Source organism: Anopheles merus, chromosome X (assembly GCF_017562075.2).
Source record: "Anopheles merus strain MAF chromosome X, AmerM5.1, whole genome shotgun sequence".
Taxonomy (NCBI): domain Eukaryota; kingdom Metazoa; phylum Arthropoda; class Insecta; order Diptera; family Culicidae; genus Anopheles; species Anopheles merus.
In genome coordinates this window covers 13,996,429-14,015,097 of record NC_054081.1, presented here as the reverse complement: position 1 = coordinate 14,015,097, position 18,669 = coordinate 13,996,429, and the positions used below count along the sequence as shown (strand labels likewise).

The following is an 18,669-nucleotide window of genomic DNA, read 5'->3' as shown; positions in this document are numbered from 1 at the left end:
CTTCCAAGCCGATATTGAAGAGCAGACAGGAGAGTCTATCACCCTCCCTTAAACCCCTGTGGGATGCGAACATTTCCTGGATCAAGTTTGACACTCTCACTTTGAACTTCACCCCGTCCTTAGTGGTCTCTAAGAGCCGGAGCAATATCTCAGGATAAGTTATTCCGGTGTATGATGTTCCGTAGCTCATTCCGATGTATGGTATCATAGGCAGCCTCGATGAACAGGTGGTACGTAGGAAGTCTGCAGAACGGGATCTGGGACAGGATCTTATAGGCGGAATCAAGGACTGCGATGACACGAAAATTCGAGCATTCCAGCCTGGTGCACTTTTTTGTAGACTGGATGGATGACACACAGCTTCCATTCTTCCGGTCCTGCTTCCAAATTCTCACAATCAACTGTAGCATTTCGATGCTAAGCTTCTCTGGTTGAATCTTTAAGAGGTCGGCCACCAGCTCATTGCCCCATATAATTTCTTGATATGAGAGCTATTATTTTTTTGGTTGCTGATTTTGAAATTAAAATAAAAGAGAACTTAATCCGACTCTTCTTACTATGCCAAACATCGGACCCAATACGACACAAACATAAAAAAGTTACCTTACAAGCTTATTTTAAGATATCTAGGACTGATTCGAGAAATATAAAACTATTCCAAGCAAGGGAATTACCCTACTCTTCCTCCAAATACCAGTTGTGATCACCATTACTAACACATGTGTTTACTATTTTGAGAGCTATTGATGTTCCAGTTTCTATCCCGGCGTCCTTCGATGTGATTATCTCTTTTCTAACATATTATAAAACGATTAGCAGCCCAAACACAACAACAAAAATATTTGTGATATTTGAACCGAAACCAAACGTACCCGAACCGTCTGACTTGAAGCTGCACAGGAGAATCTTTGTCTACAACATTTGGACGCCAACTGTAATCGTTTCTCTTACCACAAACAAACAAAAAGTCCTTAACGATCCGACATTAAATAGTAGTGTTTTTGTTTATTTGTTCCACCAGTTGATAGTCAGACAGTACACTAAGCCACCGCATGCACGATCAGCGATTGCGTATCGTTCGCTAGGCGCCCGTTTGGCGCGTTTTCGTAATCCGAAATATCAGATCAAAACCGAGGGTTATAAACATTGCACGGAGGAGAGTATCAACTAGCGGAGCAATTCGCAATAAATAAATACCTTTGCTACCTTGGGGAGGGCACACGCGCACGCGCCCGCCACTAAACACTAAACGCTAAACAAAAACAAAATACTAAGTTGAGCATAAGTTCCGCAATGCCTTTGCGCATACTACAATCTACACCACCGTTCTAGAAACGGCTCGTGATACTGTGCTGTCGGTGCGACGGCCACGCGCGCGATCCGCTACAATCGGACCCCGTGTACCGCATACACCGCACGACAAACGCGAAACCCGCGCGAGTCCCTAACGTACACCAAGGTTCGATGTCAGTCTACTTGGCGTTTCTTTGAAAGCGCTTACCTAACAATGGGGAGGGTTACCGTTTGCATCTTTGTTTGCCTACGCACTTTAGATTAAATAAATAAACTCTAAAACGGATCCTTTTAGTTTAATCTTTGTTAGTGTTACAGGACGACAGGGCGCATCGGGCGGGCACCGCGTCTCCTGGCTGCTATGCTGATAGCCGATCGCTCTGCAGAAGCAGCAGCTTTAGCAGAGCAATCGCCGCAGCAGTACTAATCAGCTGATTAAATATAACGATAATCACCGGTAATATATGTATAAATGTATATGCATATGTATAGATCAGTAGTGAACGGGTGACAACATCCGCTCGAGATACTAGAAAACACGCACACCAAAAGTTTAATTTAACTACCAACCCAGGGTCTTAATGACAAAACAAAACACACGTGCTCACACACACACAGACACGTCCAAAAGCTGCCCAACCTGCCCCCTGGATAGGAGGCGGCAGGCCACTTGGTGTGTATGTGTGTTAGTATGATATACTAAACGCGTTCTTCCACACTATTACCTAACAACCCTATCCCCATTAGATAAATGGTTTACTCTCGATCTCTCTCTCTCCCCCTCTCTCTTTCTCTCTTTCTATCTCTCTTTCTATCGCTCTCTCTCTCTCTCGCTCTCCCTTTCGATTTCGACTTCTCGAATAGTAAATTATTGATTAATAAATATTGCATTAAACCCGAGAAGATGAAGAATGAAAGAGATGTGTACACGTGTCTGTGTGGATGTGTGTATGAATGTGAGTGTGACAGGTGATGAGGGAGAGGAAAGCTAAGTCGATTGTCACCACCCTGATGCGGTGACCACTACCTGTGTTACGCCACGCGCGGCATACAGGATGTACTAAATCCTTACACATACCGTCATTTATACGATCTTACACTGTTTCTTTTGTGTGTGTGTTTGTGTGCTGCTGCCAGCATATAGAGAGACTAAGGACTGTGTTGGGTATGTGCATGTGTAGCCGCTTGCTGCACAGGCGACTTTGCTCACTGGCTGCTGGCGTTCAGGTCCATCGGGCGCACAGCGGCCCCACCAACCACCGGGCCGTTGTGCCGCGACCGGAACAGACGCAGCGTCATCCACGTGGCGATCGAGTTCATCGGTGCGTTGTGCGTCTGCGACCGGTTCGCGATCATCTCCTTCTGCAGCTGATATCTGTACAGCAGCGAGCCGGCAATCAGGGCGGAGATGATCGTCGCCGAGATGACGAGGATGAAGAGAATGCTAAACCCAGGCACCGGCATGCAGATCCCGTACACGACCTCCTCCGTAATCTTGCCCTGGAACACGGTGACCGCCTCCTGCTTGCTGTCCGGGTTGAACGCCAGGTCCGCCTCCGAGATGACGTCGTAGATGCCGCTCACGCCGATGTCGGCCGAACGGGCCTGCCGGTCGGTGACGCGCACCGAGCGCCGCTGGCGCAACCGCACGCCCGCCTGGTTGTAGCTTTGGTTCTGCACATCGTCCGCGTCCAGGTTGAGCGCGCGCGGCCCAGCGACGGCCGGCAGCCCCATCCGCTTCTCCGCATCCATCTGGCGCGGCCCGTGCGGGAACTTGTCGTCATCCATCGGCGTGCCCGGACCGGGCATCGGTTTCTGCTGCATCTGGTGCTGCTGCTGTTGCAGCGGCTGTGGCGGATACTTGCCTGGTCCGAGGCCCATGCCGGGCATGCCCGGCATACCGCCGCCAACGCCCGGTGGCCCCGGTGGTCCCTGCGATTGCTTCTTCATCATGTCAGCGGACAGTGTGGAATGGTCGCTCAGGAACAGTGACTCGATATCGTCCATCGGTTCCCGGTTGTGGTGATGGTACTGCAGGTAGCTGTCCTTCTTCTTTGCCGGCTGGTTCGGCATCGGCTTCTTGTATTGGTTCAGATGCTTCTCCGTGTGGATGATATCGTCATAGTACACGTCCTGTCCGTTCATGCCCGAGTCTAGGTCTTCCACCGAATCGCCCGCCAGTATGTCGTTGCTGTTCTGGTTCACCAGCGTGTCCTTGCGCTCCAGCAGATCGTGCTGCTTCGCGGCGCTGCCCGGGACGCCAGCCGGACCGGCCCCAACCGGAGCCCCGCTGTGCTGGCAGTGATCCAAACAACCGTGACGGCAAATTTCCACCTTACACTTGATGTGCACGCTGAGCGCGTCCGGGAACTTGAACGCGTGGAAGAACGCGTACGTAATGACTGACGCCTTATCGTCCGGGGCACGCGCCTTCAAGAAGCGGGAAATCATCTTCGGTCGCAACACGCATCCATACTCGTCCGACAGCTTGATCACGTGGCCGGCCCCGTCCGAGGCGACGCACGATTTTACCCGCATGTCGAACTCACCGCGGAAATCGTTGATCGCCACCACGAGCGTCATGGTGGAGCCGAGCGGCACGATACCACTAACCGCAGGTGCCCAAGGTCCCTTACCCTGCTGTATCTCCATCCAGCAGTCCACGTTATCACCTGCAAAAACGGCAAGCGGGGAAAGAGCTCAGGTTGGCGAACTACGAAAAGCTGAAGTACAGCAATTGGGCGAACAAATTTACCTCGGAAGTCTAGCTGAATAACGTCCAGGTCGGCAATCACCATTGGCGGCTTGGAGGCCGTCTTCTCGTAGTCGTTGAACCATTCGCAGCGCAACCGCTTCGCCTCGTCCCACACCTCCAGCAGATCCTTGTCGTACTGGACCACGACCGTGTTCTCGTAGAACTGGCCGTTCAGGTCGGGTTTGGTGCCGCACCGCGAGTACGAGATGCGGAAGGTGAAGAACGTTTTCCCCGTGGACGGAGGCACATAGATGCATCGTGGATCGCTATGCTGACCTGAGAGGTGTGAAAGAATGGAGAGAATTAGGGTATGCAATCCATGTTATGGGTCCAGCAGAATCATTCGTTTGAATCTTCAATGAAGAGTTCTAAATTGTATCTAGAATCTAGCTCATCTGAAAGCTTTGTAAAGGTTTCACAAATTTTTCTCAGAATCTACCATATAATATCTGAAATTAAAATCTTGATTGGTTGATTGTTTGGCTTATAGAGACTTTAAGCATCTCTGATTTATCCGTCTCGCAACTACAGATCTTGGAACCCTTGACTTTGGAAATACGTCTCTAGAAATAAGATTATCAAGAGCTCGGGATATAATTCATTCTTGTTGATTAATCTACATGTATTATATGATTCTACCCCTTATCTGATATGGCTAGAACACCTTCTTGTCTCTAGGTGACATGACCTGCTGGCATATGCAATGAATTTTTCAATTTCTTGAATTCTGAACAATTCATAAATCCTAAAGTATTCAGGTATTGGTCTAGATATTATATGTGAAGAAGTTGTATGTATATCTTTGAAGACTCCTTAATAGCCCATCACAATCCTGAATCAGAATCGTAAAGCTGCATCCAATGCATCCAACACAACCTACAACACGTGCCAGCAGTGCGTTACTTACCTTTGGAGCTTACGATCCCCTCGAACGGTGCTGAGAATGACAGATGAACGTCCATGTGGTCCTTGCCGCACATCACCTCCAGCGCCGTTATCGAGGGCATACCATCTGGGCGCTCGACCGGCCATATTTCGTTCGTCGGTGCCGCTAATTGGATCTATTGGCGAGATACAAAGAGACAGAAAAGTACACACATTAGTGCCATGGGCCAAAAACTTGTGGGCGACTCGTGGTCGCAACATAGAAAGAAAGCACACAAAACGATAAAAAAGGAAATAGAGAGAAAGAGAGGAAGAGCAAAAGAGTGAGAGCAACCAGGTGGAGAAAAAATGGAACCGTGTCGTCAGCCTGTGCAAGAGTGGTTTCTGAAGCAACCACTAAATGTGTGCCAGAAGGAAACTAGTTTTCCCGCTAGAATTAAACCGGACACTCGCGACCCCCCTGCACGTGCAGTGAGTGACCCGTGTCATCGCTGGAGCTGGGGTTGCAATTTGTTTTTCGCCCCGTTTTGCTGCACCGTGCAGTCGCACTCATCGTCAACGCTTGGACCCGAAACATACTCGAACGTGAACGGGACGTGAATGGAGCCCAGTCCGTGTATTGGCAGTTCCTGTTGGCGGCTGCGGGCCACCTCACCCACCAATCTGGGCGGGCGTCGTCGCTGCGAACAAAATTGGCGGGTACAACTTCCTAAAGTGTTCGCATCGAACACGGCAACCCAAATCCGCGGGAAGGGTTGGTCCGTCGGTCCCCAAAAAAGTAGGTTGAGCTGCTGTCATTAACAAGTGTGGAGTGGTTTCCTTTCCTGCTCGCATTCTGACGCACCGACGTCGTGCGTAAAGCTATTCGCTACATCCCGCACGGAGGCCAGCGGCTGAGCGTCAACCGTGGCATCTCTCGCCGCCTTCGGCTAGCGCCTCTCACCAAGCCTCACACACGTTTGTGTGCTAGTGTGCATGTATGTGTGTGTGTGCACATTCCCAAAACCGGACCGGCGGCAGAGAGAGAAGGTTCTTCCGAGACTGACCATCCCGACCGATGCGGGTGAATCTTGCCCGGGAACGGAAACTTTATTATACCCAACCCGCCGGTTTTAATTATACTTTCATTTTTCATTGCTAATGGGATTCGATTGCTTCGTTTCCACCGGTATCTCACTTTAGTGCGCCCCTTCAACCCAATCTCGAAGGTGTGTGTGTGTGTGTGTGCTTCTAGATACGTTTTCGATCGTTGCCTCTTATTATTGTTTTTTAATCCCGGACTGTCCAGGCCACGGCTACCGAGCACTCGGTTGTTGTGGGCCGAACTGTGGCCCCTTTCTAGAGCCCGTTTGCGCCCTGCCCCTGGCCGGCTGAGGCTGCGAGAAAGGTGAACCGAAAGTGTGGAGACAGCGCTGGCGAATGATCGTGCGCTGGCGGCAGAGTGCGTGCGAGAACAGGTTGCTCCTTTTTTGTCTTCTTTTTGGGTTGGAATTGGGCACTGGTAGAAGGGAATGCCCACATATATCATTATCGGGATGTCGGAATTTTAATTTATTTCTTCATTGTATATAACCTGCCCGGGCTATGTTCGGTACACCCGGGGGATCGGATGGTGAAGGATTGAGTTCCTGGGAAAGCGTTCTTCCAAAAAGCTGGCAGGTATTGGGAAGGTATGCGGCGATGTGGCGAGAGGAGGGGAGTGAGTAGATAAGGAAGCATTAACGAAATGCTATGTAATTTTGATGCAATCTGCCCCGAGTGGGAAAATCAAATTAGCATGAGTGCCAACTCATCGAGTGTGTACATTGTGCCAGATCTCGGGGGAATGGCTTATGTCAGATTTCGTGGGGAAAATGAGGTTGTTATATTTTTGGGTGATTTTTGGTTCAACCCAAGTATACATTAGCTAGTACTTACCAGGTAGCATAGCGCAATCAGTGCAATTCGATGGGCCCACATGTTGCTAGGACCCCTACCCGTGCTCCACATGGTTGGAGCCGTCCGAGAACTGTTGTTGGGTGGAACTGAAATGAAATGTGCAATGAGAGAGAAAGAATTACTACTGAGATGGCTCACTCAACCGAACCGCATTAATTTAATATCTAGAATCGATAGTCCAACAGCTCGTGCAAAGATAGAAACTATGACCCTGCGCCAAACAAACAAAACAAAAAGCAAACATTAGAAATTCAACACCTTACGCGCCTGACTGCGTACAGAAAATTGATCCCACGTCAGGTCTTTTATTTCCCGTACTTTTTGGGATAGAGCTACGCGGGATCAACAAGTGGCCGTGAGGTCCACCGCGAAATGATACCTTGGGACGGTCTCATCGACCGCACCGGCTCGATTGCATCTCCCGACCTGTGCTGTGCGTCTCACGAGTCCGACAATGACGCTACACTTTCCGGTGGAATTCTGGAGCAATGCCGGGGCTCCGTCACTTTCACCCGAACGCGATGACCCAGGCCGGGAGTACCCGAGAGCTGACGCACGGGCCCAAGATGAAATGGAGTTGATTTATTTGTTTGCAAGGTGATTAGACAGCTATTTTTGCTGCTTCCCATACCTCGGGTTTTTTGTTGTTGTTCTCTTCTCATTCAACCTTCCATTCATTCATTCACAAAGCTTTGGGCTGCGTGGTGGCGTCGGGCCACGGCCGTGAGTTGTGCTATGGCCGGAGAAAGATGAGTGTACCTATTCACTTTACAATGTCGACTGACAGATCGGGCTGACACGCTACGTTGTGGCTGTGCGCATTAGCATCTGCACGCCAACCGAGGCGCCGCATGTACCGTTTAGCGGAGAGCACTTTCGTGTGCTGTTTTGTGTGCTCCGTGCGATTGCTGAGGCACTTTACAAACGAGAACATTCGCTAGTCCAGCACGCTACTGTTGGTGGCTCAGTGGCAAGTGGTAGCTGTTGGTGGAGATGTACCTACTGCAAGATGTAAAGATAACTGATTTCGTTATCCAAACATCAGTAGCTCGTTACATATAATCATAGCTACCATAGTTACTTCGGCAAGTTGCTTTTGAATTGTTTAACATCTAACACAGTAAGACGACGAGATTAAAAAAAATAGTTACGTGTTGCTAATAGTAGAAACAGATTACTAGCAGCTCTAGCTATCGATTGAAAAGTAACTAGTTATCTTTGGCTTCTCAAACCCATCCCATCCCTACCTATCGGGGCATTGCAGCACAATTCTCTGTTCCGTTGGCTGGAGCAATTATTTCGGAACGGTGCTCTGCTGCCGAACACTGATTGACCTACTGTCTCTGTGAGGCCGGTCGACACGCAGCAGTGACAGGTGCTGTTTACGGTTTAAGTGAAATCTTACCGCGCTTTCGGAGCGGAACGGAACTTCTTCCCGAGATGCCGATGAACAAAATGTGTGTGTGTGTCTGTGTATTCGTCCGGAGATAATGGTTGAAAATGATGGTGCAGTGGTCTCATTATGCACTCATATTGCGTGTTATTTGACATAATTTGAAAGCACACCCCTGGACCCCTGGAGTGTCATCTGCCCAAAACGAGCACGAGGGGCAGATTTCGTGCGGAGAGGAGGAGCGATAAATATCTGCTAGAGCTCACAGGCCACAGTGGATGCTCCATTTCCTAGCCACCGATCTCAGACGTCTTCTTCCGTCGCACGATACAGATTGGCGTCTATCGGAAAGGCTCTGGTGAAAGCTTCTCCAAACCTCTTCCAGCGGGAAGGGGTACCCTTCTTATTTATTGAATAATTAAAATATTATGCTTTTAATTTGACAGCACCGGCAGTGTGTGCCGGCCGCGCAACGAAAGCCGTTTCTCACGCTCAGCCCACAGATCCACGGCGAATACGGCGTGATGAATAATTCAAACGAATCAAGCAAAAAGCCTTCATAATTCGGTGCGCGATAAAGCAAACCGACGACGAACCTAACGCCAAACAAACCGTTGCGAGTGCGCTGCTGGCGCAAACCGAGGCCCCCAAAGCGAGGACGGGTGCGAGGTTTGCCGTTTTTCTTTTACCCTCTGCTTTCAATTTGTGTACATCTTTGCGCCACATCGGCAAATCTGAGAAGCTGGGAGAGCGTCGCCATTATCGCCGAGCGTTCACAGCATCGCACAAATTGTGGAATGTGGCATTCGTGCGGCGGGAGCGCTTTCACTGCGGAGTTCGGCTTGCCCGAGAGCGCTTGCCCGACATTCCGGTTCGCCTGGGCTGCGGCGCTGAATTGAAAGCGTCTTCGGGCCGTGCTGGGCGGTCGACACGGCTTGGGCAGGTGTATTTGATAGTGGATCCTCAATTCTTGGCTAACGCTAAACGCTTGACGCTTGGATACTCATCCGCTCAATGTCTTCAAAGCTCCTCTGGGGAAATCTGAGGCTTACCGTACCGCATCCACGACCAAACCCCCGTGGGAACGCGTCTCTGTCTAATGAAAAATGACTCCCAAGCGGTGTGTGTGTGTGTGTGTGTGTGTGTGTGGTTGATCGAGGAAATTACCATCCATCAAGTGGATGCTAGCGTCTGCCTGGGTGGAAAAACCGCGTGAGATGTTTTGTTGTGTTTTCCCACCTGACGGCGAACTCGCTAGACACACTCACACACGCCGCGGAAAGAAAGCTGGATCGAAGCGAAAAAACGTTCAAGATGAGGCACTATCAACCTTCAGGTCCTCCACCTTTTCGATGACGATCGGTACCATTAAACCAAGTTGTACACTTTTTTAGTAGATCGAGCCATATTGCTGGTATGCCCCAGAGTCGTACACGAAGCGTAGTGCACGAGCCAGCGAGAGCCACAGAGAGTGAACGAGAGAGAGAGAGAGAGAGAGAGAGAGAGAGAGAGAGAGAGAGAGAGAGCGATACGAAAGACAAGACGAAACAAAAACGAAACGAGTACACACCGGCTCGGCTGTACGGTGAGCGAAAACAAAAAAAAACAAAAACCTGCACCATGGGAAGAACGAACGCGCCAAGAAAACGAGGGCATTATGAGAAAAAGAAAGTTTCTTTCGCCTCTCCTTTCTTCCGTCGAGGGCAACTGCACCGGCGCTCAGTGTGTTTGTGTGTGTGTGTGTGTGTGTGTCCCCGCGCGCCAGGTTGGTATCTTGCGCCGCACCTAGCACAGGAATGTGGGCTCAGTGTTGTCAAAACGGCAAGCCCAGCATCCTTTTTCGCGCTGGAAAGCGTGTATGTCCCAAAATCCTGAAGTTTCGCGTCGCAACTGCAGTCGGCTGCAGTTGGGCAATGGAGGAGCGCTTAATGGTTTTTTAATTATTGATCGATCACACCGACACACATGCCTGCACAAAGTATGTGCGGGTTTTGATCCAAAATGCCATCTACGGTAAGATTCCATTTTTTGTTGTTGGTTTGACAGGTGTACCTGCGGATAATTCCCTGGAATCGTTGGACCAACAGGTTATATTCGTGTTGAAAAATCCCTGGTCAACGCATCTCCAGCCGATGGCAGCATTGCAAACCCGCTAGATCCACTAACTGCCCCACGTCCATCATACACTAGCAGCTATCTTGGCGATCTTAATTGTAGCTGCAAGAAACTGGAACTAATTTCAATCCAACTTCGGAAAAAGAGAAACTTGGCCGACGAACGGTACCCAACCGGTGTCGTTTATCGCTCAACACTTTCCTCCCTAACAGCCATGGCAGGCGCGCGCCATCAACACCGCTGGACCGGCTGGACCGAGCCGTACTGCTTGGATGTGTGCCGCTGTTAGCCGCCGCAAAAGAGCCTTATCTCTAAAAGCGGAACAAACACCGTCCGCGAAACACATCCGGACATTCGCACCTCCAAGTTTGCGCAATCCCGAACCCCCAAAAAGAAAAACAAGGAACGCTAAATACTACTCGGAAAGGTGTTGGGAAGATATTTGAGGGCTAATCGTCACCAGACACTTTGGGCACATTTGGCAGCTGATTTGTGAAGGGATTGCCTTAATAATCCGACAGTGAAGAATGGTGCCGCCGTCTGCAAGGGGTAGCGCATCCGACACCTTCCTTGAAATGGCCCGGACCGTATCGATGGCCGTACACGAGCGCACATTTCTGCCACTTTAGCGATCGCACCATTTAAGGTACGCTAATTGGGTTCGTCGCCTGCTGCTGGACCGCTCCGCGAAGACATTCCAGCTTCCCAAGCTCCAAGAACCGGTGCAGTGGGGCGCAGGGGAGGGCATGGGAAACGAAACCATAAAACCGTTTTGAACGGTGCGCCCGGTGAAACCCATCGAGAGAAAACGGGGGAGAAAATCCCCTTGTCATTAGATAATGACAACTAATAACGCTTGCGGTTTATCGTTATCTGCGGAGCGTTTTCACTCGGGAAAATTTTCTATTTTCTTGTCGTTTTCGTTTATTATCTGCACGGTTGCAGCACTCGCGTTCTCTCTTTTGCTCGGTCGCTTTCTATCTCGTTCGCTGTCACCCTGTGTCGGTATGGGCCGCGTACCGTTGGTTCTGGAGCCCGACCCGGTGAACGTGGAGGAAATAATCGGTGAAAGCATAATTCCGTTTGATTGACTTCAAGCAAAGCCGCGCGGCCGCTCTTCTCACCAAGCCCGGACGGAACGGCGGATCGGCGTTAGTAGGCAACGGTGGCAGCCTCCTATGCCTTCCCGCTTATCGCCGTACACTGGGGAGATTTTTCGTGCGAAAACGGTTTCGGGAAGCGCCAGCGCCACGCTTCAGGGCTTAGGGGTTACTTCCTCAGGGAAGTATGGGTTACCTTGGCGCAATCGCATTGAATTATATCGGGGCATTAGCGTGGGCATTTGGGGAGCGTTTCTTCCCAGGCTTAACTTGGTCGGCCGAAATTTGTCCCATTAGGAAGCGATTGCATGCCCGACAGTATCTCCCGGCTGCTGGGCAGTGGTACGGAGTCTGCACGCGGGTGAAATCACGCCACTTGCAAACAACCAGTACGTAGCAGGGGCAAAATGCCGGACCTTGGAGAGACGACACCAGCGAAGGAAATGCCGATGTACCGGTTCGCAGTCTTCACGTCGATTAGAAAATCTATTGCCCACTGCTTGGGAAAGCTGCAGCACACTGCCTGGGTGGTTGAGTCGGCCCAGGGAAACCGGACTCCGTAGTAGCTCCGTGTAGCCAGCGGAGCGAGTGTACAGTACGCCCCTTGTCACCACGAATTACCGAATCTCGGCACGGCGGAACTGCCATGAATTAAACATACGATTCTGCGGACACCTCCGGGCGGCTCCAAGCCCCACGGCCGCTACCCGGGCATGGGATATTAACCCCGATATTAGCGATTCATCGACTCGACCGTGTTTTAAGCCCCGGTGCCTGGCGGGTTTTACCTTGCTGCTCCGTATCACCTGCTGACCGATTTCGCTACCGCCCGTTATGGGAAAGGCGAGCGGGCGAGAGTTGGCCGCGAGAGCCAAACCGCGATCTACGGTGTGATGCCTTTCGGGTGCAGAAAGGAACAGAAGAAGAAGAAAAAAAACACACACACATACACTTGTGGCCGTATGCGAGAGGTGAAAACAGAAAGAGAGAGTGTGTGTGTGTATATATGCTGCAGGAGAATGAAACTTAGTTTCACCAACCCCATTTTCAAAAGACGCGCGCTCGTACACACATTCGTTCCTCCGATTTTCACCACACCACACTTTCTGTGTGAGAGCGCTGGATAGCTGGTGGCGTAGACGGGGGGGTGGGGGGGGGGAGAGGCTAGCTCATCAAGCGGTTAGCGGAAAATCGAACGGGAGGAAAAGGGCTGCCAGAGGTGGCCGTGGGTCGTCCGGGACGCGGCTAATCGGCGCAGATCTTACACACGGGCTCCAATCACGGCTTTCCAATTCCCAGCCGCGCTCGGGCAACTTAACGGCGTGTGCGCGGCACCATGCAGCCACGTGCTCAATGGCGCGCATGACCCCGTTGCGATTAGCTGCTCACCTTTTGGCAAGGACACATACACACGCATCCGCTGCCTATGGACGGTGCATCCTGTGCCAATAAAACAGAACAACAACAAAAACCCCTCCATTCAGGAAGTAAACAATGTCCCACAAATTCTCCAATTTGTTGGAGACTGGAGCCTCAGAGAACCCGGCCCGAATTAGGCGGAAATGGAGCAGTGGCGACGGGACCGCTTGCTTACTGACACAAATCAGTTCAGCTTTCCTAGAGTCGAAGACGATTCGAATCCAATTTCACACTTCCCTGCTACCGCTCCTGCTAGCCCTCAGGCTCGCATTACCGTTCCGTACCATCGTACCGCCGTATCGTTTTTCCACGCCACATGTTTGCTTCATCTTTCGCACTCGCTCACCTGCCCAGCGTGCAGTGCTGCACTGTTATGCCATCCCTGCATTGCAGAAAAAGGAAGAGAAGAACCTTCTCCCAAGTCCTCGCCACTCCCTTCCCCGGGCATCCATCCACCACCGGACGCGGCGAAGGTTTTGCAGAAGAAAGCGCGAACAGCGCGCGTACGGAGCAAATAAAAATGGGAGCAGTAGTGCATCTTCCGATGCACCTTGCACCAGCAAAACCACATTCAACATGTTCCGTTGGCCGTTGTGGTATACAGGCAGACACAGCCACACACACACACAGAACCTCTTCGTCTCGTCTTTGCGCGTCTTCGTTCGCCACCGTGTACGGCCGATGCGTCCAACCCATCTTGAGCAGAGGATGAAGACGGCGAACAAACAGCGTGTGGAGGCGCAAATATGGGTAATATCTTTGCCGATCGAGCCGTACAGAGCACGCGCGCGCACGCGCACCTTTAATGCACCTTTGGGCATTTGCTTCACCCGCCCTTTCTTCCTTCCACTCGGCTTTGCGACGACCAAACTTCAGCATTTTTAGCATTTAGGACACCCGAAGCTACACACACCGCATTCTTCTGGTCATCGAAAGGAATGTATGCCCACTTCGTCATACGACGGTCTTTCTCCTGCACACCGAGCAGGGAGAGGGGAAAGTCACCCGCGTGAAAGTGAGCGGAGTGATATCGAATGTCCGCCCGTACCACGTTGCAGCCCAACCAGGCTTTCGATCCGCGCTCGCCAGCCCGCAAAAGGGTTGCCGGGCCGGAACGGTGCGATGATGCGGAAGAGCGAAGCGCGGAAACAAAATCGCACACAGGGCAAGGGAGGTGCAGTACATTCCTGCGTGCGTCCAGTAGCGCCCGGGAGTCGGGCGGGCGCAATGCATGGATGGATGCTTATGTGGAACATGGGCAGCCCGGATGAATCATGCGCGAAACGTGCCGAAGATGAGTCAGGAAATGAAATCTCTGCTCGAGGTACGCGTTGATGCCGCTCGGTTAGCAGTGAGGTCAGTGTGCAAAACATACCTGTGGAGAGCTGGCTGCAGAGGTGCACCCGTGACCCTGATGTCCTGCCGTATCACGAAGACTCCCGGTGCGTGTGATATTTGATGATCGGTTGAATGGCGGATTGATTGGACGTTCGGCAACAGCTTGAGAGGTTCAGCTCGTACACTGCGTCGCGACCGCTTGGGCCGTCCGATGAGGATCAGCTAACAGAGCAGCTTTGGTTGCTAACTTGCTCGGCCTATACTGCACACTTGGTGGAATTTTTGAACAACACCGAAACTAAGCACACCCAACAAACCACTCACTGATCACTGATCATGCGCGCCCGACCTACACCTTCTCCAAGTGGTTGGAGATATTCAAAAAAAACTAGAGGAACCTCCGCTCTCGTGTCCTCTGATCTGAATTCCCAGCAAACAGTCCAAGTCCCTTCGCCTTGGCTTGGCTGCTGCAACACTGAAGCGAACCGTTTGGGAAACCGAAGCGTTAGTCGCAACACTGCACCCGACAAACCTTTCCCCAGGTTTTCCGGGCGTACCTCAGATGACGGCGACGTCCACGTCCCGTTTTCACCAAAAAAAAACCAGAAACAACTCAATTCACTCACAGTGCCCAGTGGTTGGGCGCTGCCTTGGGGCGCTGGGTACTGTTGCAACGAAACACTGGCTTTTGCCTTCTTTTACGTACGCTGTGCTCTGGAGCTGGAGACTCTCACGCGGACAGGTACCGAGGCTTTAACACCAAACAGTTGCCGCTGCTTAAGCGGCACGGCTTAACGGCCGAGTCTAAGACAGGCTGAGGCGAGTAAGGCCGTGAGCGCACGTGCTATCGCGACCAGAGACGATTGGGGAATGTCCAACCGTGCAGCCCAGGGAGCCCGATGTAGCCCGGCCCGCACAAGAGCCACAGCGTTGCCCGAAGCGCCCAAAACGCTCCGCCAGGCACCGGTGCGCGCCCGCTCAACGGGAAACGCATCGCACGAACCGTCGCCACTCTGCCACTGCCTGTGTAACTATCTCTCTCTCACACACACAGGCGCGCAGGGGCTCTCGCTCTCTTGCGCTCTGCCGGTGTGCACACCGGGACCGGTTTTTCTTTGGCCCCGCAGACGCCATCTCGCTCTCGCGCGGCCTAGCGAAGCGGCCGAAGTCCCCGCAGCGTAGCAGAAGCAGATCAACGATGGTGATAATACAGGAGCGACGAAGGTACCCTCCACACACACACACAAACACATACATTCTCAGCCTGTGGCAAGTGGGACGAAACCCGCTGAATCGCTTATGACGAACGCAATGTGCCTGTGGTAATGGTGTGTACGTTATTTTTTTCTGTTTCTGTCTTCCTTCTTCGTCTGCCGAACCGAGAACGGTGGCAGCGGTGGAGCCCCCGTGGAGGGGAAGGGTTGAAGAACGCCACACGCAACAGGCCCCATCGAGCGGTCGCGTACCGTAAACACCGTACGCTGGGGCACGCTGGGAACAAGGGACGGCAGAACCGAGCGAGTTTTGGTAGCGAGATGATAGCGCTTTCTCCGCGGCCTGGCCGGAGTTGTGGTCCACTGGGAGGTAAAGAGTGTGCTGAAGAAGACTACCCAGTGGTACATCCATCGGGGGACACTTGTCTTCTTGTTTGTATAGTTTAGGTTCGAGGTTGGTTTGTGTCCCCGCATGCCGATCGGCTCAGTTCTTCAGGTCGATAAGATGGAACTGATGCGAATTTCCCTAGGTACTCTGATATGCATGATGGGAGTATTTCTCTGTCCTCCCCCTAGACACTACTGCTAATTGCCGATCGGGTGAGGAGCTCGTCACACGTTAGAGTGTCTGGAGCTCGCGCTCCGTGGGGATTCTTCAAGAAACAGGTGGTCTTGACCCTGTTTCGCTGTCAGACACTTGCTCCACATTATCTGTCGGGGTGTCTAGGGACGGCTAGGGATGGCACCATTGTGCCACAGCCCCACTCAGCCGCACCCCCAGCCATTCTTGACCAGCCATGCAAATTATGGGCAATAAGCAACGAAGATTTCTTGCCCCCAAGACAAGGTCTGTATGAAGCGATTGGTTGTTGTTGTTGTTGTTGCGTGGGAACCACTGCCAGCTCGGGTTTACCGTAATCGACGATCCGTGGTGTTTGTTGTTTGCGATACCATTCCCCCAACAAACAGTTCTTCGCGCCCTGTGCGACATTACAGTCTGACAGTTGTCACCTGTCCTAATTGGGTCAAGTCGCGCTTCCTTTCTAGGTCCTCCCGTCCCACCGGAACCGTCTCATTAAGGATTGGTGCATTTGTTTGCGCGTTACCATCGATGGGAGAGCCGCTCCTCATGCTGCCAGAATGCAGCCGAACACCCAGCCCGGCCGGGACAGTTGCTGGCCCTGGACTACCTTGGTGGGACTACTGGTTCATCAACATTCTATCGTCCAGCCCTGCGCAGGCGGACGAGGCAGACCGACACCCCGTTATAGCCCGCCCGGTTACGGCCTGAAAAAACCTGCCCCCACGACCTGGTCCAACTGCGCCATCTGCACATGTGCAGATGACTCTTTCGCCCGTTAATAACTGTGTCGCGCAGGCTACGTCAATTGGCTGGCTGGCTGCGCATCCGAAATGCGTGGCCAGAAAAGGCTAGCACATGGTCAGCACACACGCGTAGATGCACAACAGATCCAACCTTCCGGAACTGGCCCGTTGCCGGGCAGACACACCGGGCAGTTGCGTTTTTGATCGTTATGTTACGCACGAGAAGCGGCCATAGATAACGGTGAACGTGTCTTACGATTGGCCACGAGCTAGCCGCCTGGAAGAACACACTCACTAGGGGTAAGCGAGTGGCCGGCTCGCGATGCAATGTGGCTCGTTACAGGATGGGTGATTCTGTTTTCAGCGATCTTTCTGTATGAAAGCAATTGAATTATTTAGAGACAGAGCATTAGTTGAGTGGACCAAGGGTATCGGGGGCCCAAATTGGGAGGGCAATTGTTTATGATTTATTTTGAAAATAACTTCTTCAATCGTTTTAGTTTAATTAGCACAGCATACAGGATGCTTATTTTCAATGAAAAAAAAATTATAGCTCCAAAACTTGTGCAATCTAATCGATTAATTTCGATACAAGATTAGCCGAACCACTTATTTCGTCATGCAGGGTTTCATCTCGGTCATTTTTCATCATAATTAATAGCTGGTTCGAATTATTCTTTTCATTTTGTATGAAATTCAGCATTTGACGCAGCGTTAGATCATGCGAATGAAAATCAATATGTGTGGTTGTCAAACACTTTTTTCTGCTAACCTATAACAAGCATCACGGTCCCTTGATTTTTACAGCATAACAAGGGGGTCAATTCTAGCTGCCAAATGCAGAATTGATAGCATCTTATCTGCGCTTATTTAATGTAGGTACAACAGCACTCTACTGCAGTAATTAAATATATTGGTCAGCTCGCAACACGATAAATAGCCTCATATGATGTTTAAATGTCTGATCAAGCAAAAAACTCCATCAAATATTGTTTATCAAATATTGTTTCAAACATATTTTGTAAAACTATTGACAAAAGCCAAATGGCAGAAGCCCGAGCTGCTTCAATCGATTTACAGATTGAATCGACAGATGATTATGGTAATAGTTGCATAATATTAATCAAATAAACAAAAATCATTTCACAATTTAGAATATCGTGTTGGCGGTAACTTATAAACACACTGTTATAATATATGTATGTATTATAAGATATGTATACTTAGAAAGCACTTTTTACAAACTATAAGGAAGGTATGCAGATAAATTGCTAATCTTGCTGCCAATCAAAAGTAATACAGATTGTGATACTTTGCAAAGATACTGTGATTGCTTTTGTAATTTAAACGACCTAAATATCTTTATTGCTAAATGTTGTTGTGCTAAATTATAATAGGACAGATATGTCAATTATTAACAGATGTACCTTATAAAGCCAGGATATTGATCGATTAAGTGAGGTCCGCGATCTCGGCGTTATCTTGGATAGCAAACTAACGATCAATGCACGCTAGAACCATCTACTCCACAAAGCCACCAAAATACTAGGTTCCATATGTAGTCAGTCCGATCCTATGTGTATAGAATCACTTTATGTTTACCTCGTCCGGTCACTGTTAGAGTTCAACAGTGTTCTTTGGTGGCCGTCCTCTGATCTATGGATTAATGGAGTTGAATCGTACACGTTGCTTATGATTAGGTCTATAAACTCTTGACCATAGACGTAAAATAGCACAATCTATACTCATAGGAAAACTATTATTAGGAGAAATTAACGCCCCGGATTTGCTGGCTAGTTTAAATATGTATGCTCCTGAAAGTACAAACAGAAACAGACAATTTCTTGTTTCAGAATTACGGACAAGATTATACAGCCATAACGAGCCTTTATT

At 50.5% G+C, this 18,669-nt stretch overlaps 1 protein-coding gene across 1 annotated transcript; it reads right to left on the bottom strand.

The window, feature by feature from the left end:
* Positions 1-984: 984 nt before the first annotated feature.
* LOC121595864 lies at positions 985-15,113 on the bottom strand. The gene is made up of 5 exons (XM_041920191.1): positions 14,274-15,113; positions 6,851-6,957; positions 4,956-5,109; positions 4,049-4,324; positions 985-3,965 (listed from the first exon to the last, which is right to left on the bottom strand). The coding sequence occupies exons 2-5, from the start codon at positions 6,920-6,922 to the stop codon at positions 2,500-2,502; spliced, it is 1,968 nt and encodes a 655-aa protein (XP_041776125.1). The 5' UTR covers positions 6,923-6,957; positions 14,274-15,113; the 3' UTR covers positions 985-2,499.
* Positions 15,114-18,669: the final 3,556 nt, after the last annotated feature.

What these genes read in the sequence shown, in the direction of transcription:
- LOC121595864 (XM_041920191.1), bottom strand. Translation starts at nt 6,922, where the DNA reads ATGTGGAGCACGGGTAGGGGTCCTAGCAACATGTGGGCCCATCGAATT. An exon ending in TGATTGCGCTATGCTACCTG is followed by an intron (nt 5,110 to 6,850) that starts GTAAGTACTAGC and finishes TCTCGCCAATAG; the next exon opens with ATCCAATTAGCGGCACCGAC. An exon ending in TATTCAGCTAGACTTCCGAG is followed by an intron (nt 3,966 to 4,048) that starts GTAAATTTGTTC and finishes CCGTTTTTGCAG; the next exon opens with GTGATAACGTGGACTGCTGG.